General features: G+C 37.5%; 1 protein-coding gene across 21 annotated transcripts in view; it reads left to right on the forward strand.

The window, feature by feature from the left end:
- The window catches only part of AOPEP (aminopeptidase O (putative)), a 198,495-nt gene that overhangs the window by 11,460 nt on the left and 171,263 nt on the right, over window positions 1-15,772 (forward strand). For 19 of the 21 annotated variants that reach the window (XR_013943187.1, XR_013943188.1, XR_013943189.1 and 16 more), the window contains exons 2-3: window positions 2,695-3,654; window positions 10,564-10,730. Coding sequence is in view for 9 of the 21 variants with exons in the window: in XM_080573008.1 (XP_080429134.1) it covers window positions 2,849-3,654; window positions 10,564-10,730 (973 nt within the window). In the remaining 12 variants the exon portion in view is untranslated. The remainder of the gene's footprint in view (window positions 1-2,694; window positions 3,655-10,563; window positions 10,731-15,772) is intronic. The other 2 variants (XR_013943198.1, XM_080573010.1) reach the window with 1 other exon arrangement.

The raw sequence follows: 15,772 nt of genomic DNA on the forward strand, positions 1-15,772 counted from the left end.
TTTTGGTAATCATAAAACACCCAGATAACATCAAGTTTGATCCCTTGTGTCAGGCACAGACATCGTAGATGTATTCCTCACATCACAGCATAGATGTATTCCTCACATCACAGCATTTAGAACCTTTGATTGCTCTGCCAATTTTTCCAATTAGGTATTAAGGCAGGAAATGGTTTTAATGGCCATGTATTCTTTATAGATGTTTCTTGTTCAGAAAGCTGAGGTTTACTGAAACTTGTCACAGCTTTTCTTACTAGTCTTCCTAAGTGCTTTTTTTTTTTTTTTTTCAACTGATACTTTTCCCCCATTCTCCAGACTTCTTTAAGTAGAAAGCAATTGCTGTTACAATGTTAGGTTATATACATTTCAGGGTACTTAATGCTTCACCATTCTCTGTTTTTGTTTATATATTTGTTTGCTTATTTTAAGTCAGACTGACAAAACAGATAAACATCCACACAGTTATCTGCAGATAAGTCATCTTTGCAAAGCTAATGAGACTCTGCAGGAGCTCATGAATCTGTTTCTCGATCCTGACAACGGTTGGATTCTAGAAGCATACCCAGACTTACACATCAGTGCAAGATGCAATGTGATTTCTTGCAAACATGTGAAGTTTGAAGCACTAGAAATAGTAAACTGTTAAGATTAACAAGAAGATGATTAAGTTTGGGAAATCTCTTAAATAGAAAATTATCTACTGGTAGTTCTAAAAATGCCATGAGTGTCTTTACCAGGTCATCTTCAAATATTCAGAATTTACTGGGATATTTGCAGGAGAAATGATATTAAAGTGAAGGAAAAAAAAAAAGATTTTTCTCTGCTTGTCTTCAAAGACATCCCTGTTAGAGCTGTTTCTGAGTGGTGGAAAGCAGTCAAAGAAGGAAGATGTTTGCTGTGTTTTGTGTGCTTTGTGTGAAGCCTTGTGGTTTAACCCAGCAGGCAGCTCAGCACCACACAGCCATTCGCTCACACCCCCTCACCCCCCAGTGCGATGGGGGAGAGAATCGGGGGGGGGGAGTAAAAGCTTGTGGGTTGAGATAGAGACAGTTTAATAAAAAAGAAAGAGAAATAATAATAATATGTACAAAACAAGTAATGCACAGTGCAGTCGCTCACCACCCGCTGACTGAGCAGCGGTCCCCCCGCCCCGGCCAGCCCCCCCATGGTAATTGCTCAGCACAATGCCATATGGTACGGAACATCCCTTTGGCCGTCCTGGTTCGGCCCCCTCCCAGCTCCTGCTGCACCCCCAGCCTCCTCACTGGCAGGGCGGCGTGGGGAGCTGAAAAGTCCTTGGCTTAGTGTAGGCACTGCCCTGCAACAATTGAAACATCAGTGTGTTATCAACATTATTCTCATCCTAAATCCAAAACAAGGCACCATACCAGCTACTAGGGGGACAATTAACTCTATCCCAGCTGAAACCAGGACAGTGAAGCTAGTTCAGGGAACAGTTAGGTGGTTTCTTGTACTGAGTCTTTCGATTACTGATGCTAGCTTGACAGCATGCCCTGGATTGTTACAGAAGAATTAGCAAGTCTTGAGGGAGTCTAGGTTCTCCTCTGTGCTTACTTTGAGAACTCCACCAAAAAAAAAAAAAAAAAAGATTTTGGACACTGTAGTCTGTGACGATACTGTGAAACTAAAATGACACAAGCTGATATCTGTTCACTGAAGACACTTAAAACCAGACTTGGCTGTATATCATCAAAGTGTCACTAATCTGGCAGAGAGAGAACTGCGAGTCTTAACATGAAATCGCTTCTTCCTTTCTCTGATTTCTAATTCTGCTCTAGAAAGTAGTCAAAAAAGTACTGAAGTGAGATAAAAGTGTGTAATTTTAGCTCAGTGGCCATAGGAAAACAGAATGTATGACAGTTAAACTTCTATGATGAACTTTTGCCTGTTGTTGCAAAAAAATGTTGACGCATTTTAATATTTTCTTGCTTTTGTAGGTTTTTGCATATTTTTCAGTGAAAAGACCTTTTCTTTTCTGTAAGATGCTAAGGTTAATGCATGCAAGTGTTAATGGGTTTCCAGCTATTAAGATGTAATCATATATCTTAAGAATTTAACTATAAATTCGAAAAATCTTCATGAACAATCTCAAAGGAATGCTTAGAATGCCCTCACAGTAAATGGGCTTGTTTTCTTTTAATTTACCAGAATTGCTGATACAAGAGTGGTTGTGATGTGTATAGTTTATTAATCCATACTCTTGCCTTGTATATATTAGGTTATTACTTTCAAAATTTAAAATGTATGAAGGGATTTAGGCTCATATTTGTTGTGTAGAATCACAGTTGAAAAATGATCACTATCTTTTCAGCTAAGGCACTTAGCTGAAATAAATACAAAAATACTAAAAACAAACAATGCAGTAATAAATAAAGTTAGATGTTGCATAATAATGTATTTTTTCTTAAGTATTTTTTGGGGTGAAGAGAGTCGACAGAAGGACTTTATTAAAGTTTGTGTCAGTTTATAAAAGCTGACTAGAAATACATTAACTTGGGATCGTCTCTGAAAAATAAAGCCTTCTTGATGGCAAATTCTGAAGCAGCTAGCTTGGTCTCATTCCGTGGAACTATTTTTAATAAAAACAACTGAATTTTAAATAATTTTTCAAAATGCTTCTTTCAGAAACAGTTGTGAAATAATTATCTGATATGTTTTTGTTTTCCTTTGCAGAATGAGAGGAGTGGATGAACTGCAATTAATTTCTACAAAGTAATATTAATCAAAATGTTTTTGACACAGGAAGGCTGAGTATCCTTGCTCTTTGTGGAGGCATCATAAGTAAGAACTGGCCAAGGTTTTGTAAAACTGCCCAGTAGACCGGAACATGGAGACGCAGCTAGACCCCATGAAGGATGACCTGCCCTTAATGGCCAACACTAGCCACATGCTTGTAAAACACTATGTATTGGACTTGGACGTAGATTTTAAAAGTCAAGTTATTGAAGGCTTCATAGTTCTGTTCTTGGAGGCTGGGAGCAGGTACAGGAAAGCCAGCGGTACCGGTGAAGAAGGCTGCCAGTCACAGTTTGATGAAACCTGCAAAATTAGGGCATCAGAACAAGGCCGTGTCCCTGTGTCAAATGCAAGTGTCTGTTCATCTAAAACGGAATATAATGATTTTGCTGTCTGTGGTAAAGGTGAAAAAGATACTTCTGATAAAAATGGTAACCATAGCAACGAGGAACAGGCTTCTGGGATTTCTAGTTCAAAGAACTGCTGTGACATAGAGAATCATGGGAACGAGGATTTTCTGCTGGTGTTGGACTGCTGTGATTTGTCTGTGCTAAAGGTTGAGGAGGTAGATGTTGCTGCTGTGTCAGGCATTGAAAAATTCACAAGGTCTGCCAAACTAACTGATGTTTCAAAGGAGCTGGCAAATCTCAGGAATCAGATTGTACATGAACTTGTGACTTTACCTTCGGATCGCTGGAAGGAACAGCTATACTATTACACTTGCTGCAGCCAGGCACCTGGCTGTGGAGAGCTTCTGTTTACTACTGGCACTTGGAGCTTGGAGATAAGGAAATCAGGAATTCAGACTCCAACAGACTTTCCTCACGCAATTAGGATACGGTACAAAACCAAACCGGAGGGAAGATCTGTTACGTGGACTACAGACCAGAGTGGCAGGTACGTGACTTAGCTGAAAGGCTTTGCACACATCAATTTTAAACCCAGATGCAAGAATGTGCAGTTGTGTAACGCTGAGCAGCTCTGTGAAGATGATGAGTGTTCTCTTCCATTGTATCTGTTTTGTCCTTGTTTTGAACCCTATTGCTGTCCTACAGGAGAACAGATAAACTGTGCTCAAGCACTTGCAGAGCTCAAGCCTGTCTAAATGATTGTGTTTTCTCAGAATGAGTGGGAGTAAATGATTGTTGTTGTACTGGAATAAGTGTGTGCAGGGAATAGGGAATTATCACTTAGGGAAAGAGAAGATATACATGACAGGTTATTTTCATTCGTATACTTTGCGTTCTCTTTCCTTCCTGGCTTAAACAAGTGATCACACAGCATAAAGATCAATATACATAATATTTAATAGAATTGCTTTACAACTAGTCTTTTGTCAATATTGTAATAAGTTTAGAGATGCAGTCTTTTCCTGTTTAGTCTCTCATAATCAACTTTTAAAATCTCCTTCATCTATTATGTGAAATACATTGATGATAGCAAATGAAGTGTAAGAGGATTTTTTTTCTAAATCTGGCTTTTATGAATGTACGCAGTGCTATACAGAAATCTTCAAGATAAGATCTTTACAGGAGGGAAACTACTATCTACTCTTGACTTACACAATCGTTAATATTGCTTTACTGTAATGTTCAAAGGTGGATTTTAATGTCTGTTATTTCTTTAGTCTATGATACCTAGAAACCAGGAGCAAAGTTGGAAGATGAAGAAGAAATTGTGTCTAACTGAATACTTGCTTTTCACTACCAAAGTAGAGATGTATGCTTACCTTTCATTTCAGTTATGCTAATGTAAATTAAGAGTCTTCTCACTGATGGCCATGCTAGGGAAGAAAATGAAGCCTTTAAACTGCACGTCTGGTATTTAGGTAATTCTACTGGTAAACCATGATCAGCGTCAAGCCCAGGAGTTTGTCAGTCATGTTCATTACCTATTCCCCTTCCCCTCCTCTCCTCACTCCCCAGGAAGTTATTTATGGTATTGGTGTAGGAAGTTTAACTCTATATAGTATCTTTAGTTATGAAAAATCTGAATTTTGACTAAAGCATGCAAATGGAAGGCAACTGCCTGTAATCACATAGTGTGTCAGTGTCTCCCTGGTCTTTATTAAAGTCTTTGAGACTAATGTTAGCAACGCTTAGCTGGCGTAGAAATCTTCTGTGTATTGCCTCATGAAAATACTTCTATTATTTCAAGGTCTTTTTTAACAATCTAAATCACTAAGTCTTTTAGTTTTGACTTCTTTTTCCTTTCACTGCAAAGTGTTATGCTTTCTTTAGAGATACTTCATGCCGGTTTTACACAGATAATATTTTATGAATCAATAATGAAGCAGGAAAAGATGGCTTGGCATAGGTCAGGAAGTCTGATAGCTGCTGTTAGATAGTCTCAAGCTGTTTATTTTCTGCCTTTTGTAGAGTATTTGAGAAATTAATACCTATCAGAAAATAAGATCTTATGTCACAGTCATTAGAATTCTTCTTGTTGCATTTTCTAAAATCAAATTCCATACAAGATGAACACATAAATACAGTGGTAAACCTCATTCTACAAAATGTGGTCATATTTTTCTTTTCATTTCTAAAATAAAACCCATTTACAATATATGGGAAAAGTACTACTACATTTTATTCTCATAGGGGATTTCTATAAATTGTTCCAAATTATGTGTGTAGTGCTTTTTTAGGTAAATGTCAAATCATTTCCCAAAGGAGTCTATAGTCTGTGGTTCTAACCTCAAAGAAAGTAAAGTAAAGTGGATAACAAAGCACAAGCATTGTGTGGCCACTTCAGTACATTTCCTCTAATTTAGCACTAGTACAAGTGTTTTGAAATTTACCCAATGCGCTAACTATTTTATGAAGACTTGCATTGTATTTATTTTAAACTATGTTTGAATTATAATTCACAAAATAATCTGTTATGACAAAGCTTTGTGAGGTGTTTTTAGGTATATTGTAACTAAAGCAGATGTAAGCCCATCAGGTTACACTTCTGTTTTCAGTAAAGGCAGGAGCTGAACACACAGAATTTCAGCATTTCCCTATTTGTTCTTTGATACTAAAAAATATTTTGATGATCAAGAGCGGAGGTGCTATTTAGCCCTTGGACAAGTTTTTTGTAATAAAAAACTTTTCCGTGCATTTATGCAGAAGTACTAAAAAAAGGACAAAACAGAGAAATAGTGAATAACATGGGTAAGCACATGTAGATGCATACATATACAGAGATTCTTGTCTCTCCAAAATTTGAAATTATAGGCACTGTATCAGTTCTTAAAATTGGCAGGTAACTTTTAATAATGATCAATAACATTATTATTAAAACAGGAACAAAAGAAATGTTTGGTATAGTATTTGTAACATACTTAACATGAAAAAAAAAGAGAAAACAGTTCTGCTTCAAACCTTTTCAATTGTTTATTAGCATAATGCAGCATCAGGGTTTCAAACTAAGAAGGTAGTGTTGCAATTTTAACAGAATTATACTTGTGTTTGAAGTATTCTCACTTTTATATTTGTTAAATATAGAAATGTTTTAAAATAAAAACCTACTTTTGGCACTATACTAATATCCTTGTAGGGGGTATATGTCCTTGCAGTGTGCATAAAACATATTTAATTACTGGGAAGGAGAAACTTGGTGTCAGCCCATCAAGGTGCTTCAACAGGTTTGCCTAACACTTAGGAGTATGTGGCAGTGTTGCATCAGTAGTGCTGCCGTGCTGGAGACAGAATCCCACAGTAATATTTTAGCAAGTAAGGATTCTTATCGATGATCATGAGGTAAAGCATTTAATTTGATACTGTTCTTTGGTACTGTAGTCAATCTGGTGTTCTTACGTATTATGTTGAATACAGTAAGGATTAAATAAAAACTGTCTAAAAATATGCATAGCAACTTTGAAGGGAAAAATCTGCCCTGTATTAACCTTGTCATCCTTGCTTTCTGCTGATTGCTGCACCAAAAGGTACAACTTTTCAACAGGAGATTGTGCAAAGTATGTCTAGAAGAAGCACGTTTGATACATCTGATGTGGACCACAAGTTAGTTGGCACAGGTCCAAGAAATTTGCAGGGAAAGATTGGTTTAGAAAGGTAGCCATGCAGCTGTTGGAAAAGCAGAATCACAATAACAGCGATTGCTGGAAACGTCAGTAGAATCACTCCTCTCATAATCATATTTGCTACTTTTAAATTGGAGAACAGTTTGTAAAAGGCGTGGATAGTTATTGACTGGTGTTTTGTTCAACAGAAAAATGAAAACAAGAATGCTTGCTCTGTTGGAGTCTGATGGCAATCACTGGCAACTTGCAACTGTGTAAAGAGATAAGTAGGTATGAGTTAGGTGGCAGGAAGCCCTGCTGCTTCATGCAAATGACATCGTGTAATTTAGAATATGAAACAGCTGCAAGCAGCAGTGGTTTTACAGGGAGTAGCCTTGCAGTTGCTAGAGGCTGCCACCTTACATGGAGACAACATTTGGAGAAATGGGTGTCCCTTTCTCCAAATACAGCAAGAGGACAGGTTTGCTGAGCTGGACAGTTTCCCTGAGAAAGCCTCAAACAGACAGTAACCAAAGCGTGTTGAGATGGCTGAGCCTTGGAATGTGGTTGAGGTGTTTTACTGTGCCTCAGAGAAGACTTGAGGATTCCTGTTCAGAGAACAGAGTATTGGTATTATTATTAGCTTGTAGTAGCTTAATTTGGTATTAAACACGTATTCCTACATGGGAAAGGGAGATTTGCCAAGAGCTGGTTTGAACTGGTTATGTTATGTTATGGCAATATACAGAATACTGATGAGTTAAAGTTGAATGAATCGATTTTTCCTCAGAATCCATGCCTTTGGGAGATTACTGCACAACACAGAGCCCCAGGTCTCATCATGGGGCAGAACCAAACAATATCACAACTCCTGCTTGATTTCTCCAGTAGTCTGGATCATCAGCCACTGGGAATTACTAGTCATAAAGTTGGCCGGATGAGTGGCCTGTGACCTGCTTTGTTTTGTGGATGCTAGTCTTTCCATTGTAACAGGAAATCAGACAAACAGCCTGAGTTCTCTGCTTAGCTTATTTGTGCTGTATTTGATTTCCTTATCTCTTCCAACCAGTAGTGGCAAAGATTATGGTTGGCATAACAACATGTTACCCAAGTACATGATCTGAATGTTTCCAGACCACAAAAACTAAAAGAAGAAAGGTGGAAAGAATAGATCAGGAAAAAAAAAAAAAAGAGGAACCGTGAAGTTTCTTGCTAGTAGTGGTAACGGTAAATCAGAAAAAAGCAAATTTTGTCTCTATTGACGGAAACAATCTGAAACTGGTTATTTGTCACTGATATTCTTTGATGTACCTTGGCTAGCAAGTAATTTTTTCTTCAGTATCAGATGGAAGGAAATCTATATCAGGATAAGAATTTTCTTTCTGATCCTCTTTTTGCTGGAATTTTGCTGCGTAGCCTAGAACAGAGAAAACTGCCAGCTGCAGTGGGCATCCTAACGTAACACTTTGCTGTTACCAGTGTTGTTAAATTATTACTGTAAATGAAGTATAAAAAAAAATAGCAAAGTAAAACAAAATTCTTCAAGAGAAACAATAAAATCTGTGGAGGTATGTTTTAGGGTGAGAAGAAAATAGATTAAAAATTCCAATGAAGGAAGAAAAGATAATTCTCCATAATCATCAGTTCATCTTATAAAACTTCCTCTCTAAAGCAGAACAGCAGACTGTTCAATGTTAGCTGACATCTCAGTTGATGGCATACTATCAATCAGCAAGTCTCCAGGCGCTCTAGCCATGAATATATGAATGTCTAATTAGCAGCTGATGTAATCACTGTTCTCATAGTTTCCTCACAAAATTCAGAAAGCTTTTGTATGTTTCATTGCTGTTTTCTTAGCAGACTTTGACATTTTGAATAAATTTTCATTTGAAGTAATGAAGATAATAAGTATCTCTGGACAAAAATAATATTTCCCATGGGTGAGAAGTGGAAAGGAGACAGTTTTGAAAACAAATCAGGTATTTGACCAATCTTTCTCCACCATTCTAACTCAGTTTCTCCATTGGCCATAACTGTAGGGGCTTGTGACCTACCTGTGTGTCTCTTTCAGCCCTAAAATATTTAAGGAAAAAGGTTATTTATGTAATATGTTATTATATTTCTCATGAAGAGAAGATTTCTAGTACAATGCAAAAACTGTTGGACTAAGAGGCTTCCAGCTTGAACACTGGCACTAAGTGACCATTCACTCGTTTCCTTTTTTCCGCCTCTAAAACTCTGTTGACAGGATTTGTAAAACACTATGATCTGCAGGTTAAAAGTACTCTCTGAGAATGAGATAATCTTAATAGTATAAACAACATCTGTTCTGTGTTGCTTGTGTTATATTTGACTCTGGGATCCCAGTCTTCCAACACTGAAATAATATAGATTTAAAAATTAACACATGGAGCTTTATTGAATATTCTTCTGAATTCTGATAACTGATACGCTCTTATCTGTGTGAGGCTTGGAAACTTAGAATATTAATATGAGACATCTGATCATTCTATTTTTTTTAGTGTGATATATTACATATATGCTTGTTTACAGCCCAAAATGTCTCATCCCCTTCTCTGTACTGTGAGTTTTAGCCTCTGCTAGCATTTGAGCACAGTGTTGTTCTGCCAGCCCGTTTTCCAAGTTGTAACATTTTCCTCTGTAATTTCTTCAGGTTGAAATCATAGTAACTGACTCACTTGCTCTTGGTCTCACAGTTGTGAGATAGACAGTATGCCTGTTACAAATCTAAAGTAAAACACATCAGTGTACACTGCCTTTAAATATGTTGTGTTTGCTGTGGGTTAAGAGCACACATACAGAAACTTGAAGCAACTGAGTTGGCATGTGTTAAATAAGCTATAGAAACTTGGTTGTACCGTGGACAACTCTGGATCCAATAGCACAGCTAGCACTTATAAAGAGAAGAGCAAAAAAAGCTGTAGCAGTAATATTTTCATATTCTTTCCTTCTGTGTGGTTGAGACTTGGCTTTAGGGAAGGAATTATTTAAATGGAGGAATTATCTGGGGAGAAGTGTAGAAGATACTCAGATCTTAGCCATTGCAAAATAGAGATATTGTTGAGACAGCAAAGGGGCAACAGATGAAGAGGGTGCCCATGAGAGGGCTGGAGAAACTGCAGAAAGATCAATACCACAACGAAGATCACTATGTGGAAAGATTGAAAGAAGCTGAGGCTGATAGGGAAGAAATACATCTTTTTCATTGTATGTGCTGTGGTTGGAAACCTGCAAGGCAGGTGACCTAGCATGCATTTCCTTAATTACAAGAAGAAATGCAAAAATGTCAAGATTTATTGAGGCTGTGACTGCATGAGGCTCAGTGCTAGATCTATTGCTCTAAGTTTGCATAAGCCACTAAGTTGTACAGAGAGATGGGATTAACGGTAATAAAAGCCCTAGTGTGATCACAACGTGTCACAGCTGTTGGTGAAGACTATAATGGCATCTTTAGAAGACACTCAGGAAAATTCCTTGGTCTTGCAGTTTCTGTGTAGAGCTATTGTATGAGGCTGGAAAACATTTCCTCATGTGGAAGAGGGAAATATTTATTCTTTTGTTTTATGTGCAAAAATTATTGTAGTAATTTTGCTTTTCTTCATCCTCTCTTAAACGGCTTAGATGATACTTTGGTTGGTTCATGTCATACTGTTTTGAAATCTACATAACTGAGAAGGTTAAATGTAAAAGCAGTAAAACAGTGTTTCATTTTTGACAGAAAACCTAATTCAGTCTTTCTTATTGAAACTCTAACTTCAATCTCTATTCCTTCCATTTAGGCCATGTGTTTATACGATGGGATCACCAATAAACAACAGAGCCCTTTTCCCTTGCCAAGAACCACCCATTGCCTTGTCAACATGGCAAGCATCAGTCCGAACAGCTGCAAGCTTTGTTGTTTTAATGAGTGGTGAAAATTCAGCAGAACCAGTCCAGCTTCAAGAAGGTGAAATACATTTTCTACAGCAAAGTATTTTCAGTTATTTCCTAATTAGAGATACAGTTTAGTGAATGCATGATTTTTGAAAGGATGTAAAAACACACAAAGCATGTCTGTCTGTAATCTCCATGTCATTCTGTGGAAGTTACCTGTGCAAGGGATCAGTAAGAATTAGTAAGAATTCAAGGATTCTTTTACTTTTTCCAGACCTAGATTTCAGTTGTTGTAAATTGACTGTTTCAATCTCTCTGTAGTTGAACATTTGGCAGGTAAAGTACCATATCAGGCTCTTGACCACTTCAAGCCTTAGTAATTAATTAAACTTTATGTTGTAGTTTTTCAGTCCAATTGCAGCGCAGTGTGGCAATGATTAGGATCTGTCATTGTGTCATGTCCGTTTTCTGAAAAATACTGAATAAATTAAGAATATCAGTCCATACGTACCTGATATCTGGTCAGTTCACATGTACGTGACATCTGGTCCTCCTCCCCTCCCCTCCCCTCCCCTTCCCTTCCCTCCCCTTCCCTCCCCTTCCCTCCCTCCTTTTTTTTTCCCTCCTCTCATTGGAAAATCATACCATGTGTGCAAGCAAGCAAGCATTTTTCTTCTGTATTGGTTGTACTTCATTCTTTAAATCTCTGTCTGCACAGAGAAGGAAGTTTTTATGGTAGCGATACATGTGACAAAAAGCGTGTCTCACTCCCATTAGTTTTGAGACTCTTTGGGAAATATGGTCAGTATTTTCTAGTGTCAGTCGTTCTGTTGTCAGGACTTTAAATATGTAGCCTGATTTATGGCAGCAGTACTCTTTGGTGTTAAGTGAAAAGTTAGGATTGTCATGCATCTTAATAACATTAGTAGTTAGAATCACCTTTCCTTAGTTAGGCCTCGTTTAAGTACAGTTGGTCCAATGCTAGCCCCAGGAGATAGGTCAGTTTCTTCTTTACTTTCACTGACTTTCCCCCAGCACATGTAGTAACTGGTATGTAAACAGCACCGCTGCTGATCGTAATCAACATTCACCAGTGCAGAAAGCCCAGCTCTGTGGTCAGACCATGGACAGGAGAAGAGAGCTTAGTTCTGACACACAGAAATGGAGGTAAACTAAATGGGAGCATTCTGTGGGATGAGTCTAACATCCAGCCAGTGGATATATACACTGATTTTTAGAGGGCAATGCCAATAGATATTCAGCATGGCATCTGCCTCAAAATGGAAGTAAATACTGACATTTGTCTAAGATTTATTCAGAATTATATTTTATTTAGGGAAAATCAAATCCCTAAATAAATGTATACATTTCCATTTGTAATGGAGAAAGGCACTGGTACCAGTTACATGGTCCTGCTTATATTTGGATAAGGCTTACTGTTCCACAGGCATATACTCTAATTGTAAATAGATGAAATAAGGTTTATAGACCTTGTATCTCACTCATTCTGATAAAATAAGCTCTTAAAACTCAAGGAACATCTTCCTCCAGTTGAACTATTTTGAAGTGTTGGTTTTGAAGTAATTGAAGATCTTAATATTTACAATCCTAAGGAAGGTAGGAGAGGATTGGAAAACACACAACAATTGGGGCCAGTTTTGTTTAATATTTCAATCAACGATCTTGATGAGGGGATCAAGTGCACCCTCAGTAAATGCGTGGACAATACCAAGTTGAGTGAAGGTGTTGTTGATCTGCTTGAGTGTAGGAAGGCTCGGCAGAGGGATCTGGATAGGCTGGATCAATGGACCTTGTCCAAATATATGACATTCAATAAGGAAAAGTGCAAGGTGCTGCACTTGGGGCATAACAACCCTATGCAGAGTAGTAGGCTTGGGAAAGAGTGTTTGGAAGGTTGTCTGGCAGAGAAGGACCTGGAGATGCTGGCTGGGAGCCAGCTGAACATGAGCCAGCAGTGAGCTCAGGTGGCCAAGAAGGCCAATGGCACTCTGGCTTGTATGAGAAGCAGTGTGGCCAGCAGGACTAGGGAAGTCATCATCCCCTCGTACTTGGCTCTGGTGAGGCCATACCTTGAGTACCGTGTTCTGTTTTGGTCCCCGCACTAAAGGAAGGATATTGAGTTGCTCAAGAGAAGAGCGTACAGAGGAGAACTAGAGTTTTCTAGTCAGAAAACAAGAGTTTTGAGGACTGGCTGAGGGAACTGAGGCTGTTTAGTCTGGAGAAAAAGAGGCTGGGGAGGATACCTCCATCACTGTCTACAACTATCTGAAAGGAGGTTGCAGTGAGGAGGCTGTTAGTCTCTTTTCTCAGGTGACAAGTGGGAGGACATGAGGAAATGCTCTCAGGTTGCACCAGGAGAGGTTTAAGTTGGATATCAGGAATAATATCTTCACAGTGAGGGTGGTCAGACATTAGAATGGGCTGCCCAGGGAAGTGGTAGAGTTGCCATCTCTGGAGGTGTTTAAGAGTTGTGTGGATGCGGTGCTTAGCGATATGGTTTAATGGTGCACTTAATAGGGTTAGTTTGTTGATTGGACTTGATGATTTCATGGGTCTTTTCCAACCTAAATAATTTTATTATTCTAAAAGGCAAATTAGTCTCACATCTCACCTCCCATTTTGCAGAATCTTTAGAAGTATCATGTTATATTAAGTGGCACTAAAGAATTTTTTTTTCATGAATCCCTGAAAAAATATACAGCAGCATGTCAACCATGTTTGTTTTTTTTTATTGACAAAATGTAAGTAGGTTCCTAGCGTGCAACGCTGACAGCAAGATAATACTTTACATTATATACCTGTCCTGAAAGTTACCAACTCCTTTTTATTATTTTTTTTATTTTTTATTTATTCCTGGTTTGAGGAATTGTTTGCTCAGTTTTATCCTTTCTCAATTTCAAATATTAGTCAAAGTTTAAGAATTTTTTTAGCTACTGCTATGATGAACAGAATTCTTGTGTAATCCCTCATCACTGATAGTGATAAAATAAATTTGTCTCTCAAGACTTGCAGAATGGGCTGATGCCTATATTTAGATATGGCCAAAATTTTCTTTAAGGGAGAAAGATACGAAGGTGTTTGGACTGAAAAGGAGCTTAAGCATACTTTTGATGTTCATAATTTTTCTTCTTTTTGGACAAAATAATTGTAGAATGTATTGAAGTTTTCTGCAAAGGTTTTCATTCTCTGAAAAGATTGTTTGATGAAACGTGGCTCATCGAAAATATTAGAATTTGATGTTTCTGTGAAGAAAATCTTTCTTCTCTTCCCCTTTAAAAAGACATGTTTACTCTTGAGGGACCAAAAAAGGAATGAAAGTTTCCTTGATTTCAGAGCCATCGTTTGCATTAAATTATCTGGTTATTTTTGGCCATATGTGAAGCCTGTTTCAAGCCTTGACTCTGCTCTTGAAATATGGAAAACTGCCACAATGAGCTTCTCAGCTCATTTAGACGGTAATACTTTCCTGACTTGGCATCAAGAAAACAAGAGTGCTCTTGATTTAAGACTACAAGAACAGCTCTGCCATTATTGTTTAATTAATTTTATCGACACTCACACCTTGCTAATGAGTTGTTGCCTGTCCCTTAGTGGTGGCTGCATGGTTTGAAATATTAACAGGAAAAAGGATGCTTATGTGAATTTATAGAAACAGAAACCTGGGGAAGATTTTCAGGCAATATAAATAGGTATAGGTAAGTTAAAATCAATATTCTCTTAGACCAGTTAGGTAGTTGAAAAGTCTGTGTTGTGAAAGAATGATTTCCTCATTAACATTGTTTCATCACTAGTTTAAAGAACCTATTAAAAATTTATAGTGGAATTAAGAGAAAAAGTAATACTGGGGAAAAACATTTTTAAAATGCTGTTGATGGAGTGTTGAGAATGACATCAGGGTACCATATCATTAATGACTGTATTGCGGCTTAGCCACCCAAGGCCAGCCTTGTCACCCTGTGGAGAATAGATGGGGTTTTTGTTCAAATCCTTTCTAGTAGTTGCAATGGGTCAGTTTATGTTGGTAATTCATGTGTCTGCCTAAAGATTTGGTTTAATTTAATTTAATTTTATTTTTTTCATAAGGCTAACATGGTGTATATCCTTTCCTAAGATCTCTGTGAAAGCAAGAAATAGTGTAAGAAGTCTTTAATGGAAAGGCCAGCAGAGAGGAAATGACTCATTTTAGCTTCACTGTGCTAATGATGTGCTGAGTGAAAAGTGTGTAGTGAACAGGGAAGAACCAAATGCAGCATTAAAGCTGGCTCCTTTAGTAGACATGTAACAGTAGCAAACTTTTGTGCTAAACTTTACTGAAGAGAAGCAGCAGATGCACCTACTCTATTTCTGTCCTTTGCCTCTCTCTAGGATGGCATTCCCCAGTGTGCGGAAGACTCTACTTTTGGATTTATGTGGTGCATACAAAGCTCTTCGCTTATCCTGATTATGGTGTTGTGATAAAAAGAATTTTATTTTTTTATTTTTTATTTTTTTATTCTTTAAAGGTACTAAACATTGTGCTCCAGTAGCTCTCAAAGACTCAGTAATTGATGACAGCCTCATCATCTGGGTGTGTATATACAGATAAAAATGGCAAATGACTGTTAGAGAGCTGTTTGGAATTGTAAAAAGGTACAGAAGAGGTACTGAGGAAAGAAAAGAAAGGACTAATATTGTGACAAATGATGTAAAAACAAAGTTCAAGTGTTAATCTGGCTAAATTCTTATTGAATTCAGGAATCCAGATTCACTAGTTTCTTTAGTAATACTTTTGGAAGTTAAAAAGATAAAAATGGCCTGTATTGTTAAATGGCTTGTCCCACATATATGTTGTCATTATGCAGTTATGTGAGGCGTATGAAGTCTATCCAACTTACAGTTTTGTCTTTACATTTATAATACACACCTTAAAGCCTTTCAGAGTGCCTTCAATGGAAATTATTTTTTCCTAGGTTATTTATGTACAGTATGCTATTTCTGTGCTGCATATTTATAAAATTACATATAACTGGCAGAACACCAAAACATATTCTTTAAAATGCAGTTTCTTGGAAAGAATAAGCATTTTGGCAAGCAGTTGTGAATGAATTTATTCTG

This window comes from Anser brachyrhynchus (genome assembly GCF_964034855.1).
Source record: "Anser brachyrhynchus genome assembly, chromosome: Z".
NCBI lineage: Eukaryota > Metazoa > Chordata > Aves > Anseriformes > Anatidae > Anser > Anser brachyrhynchus.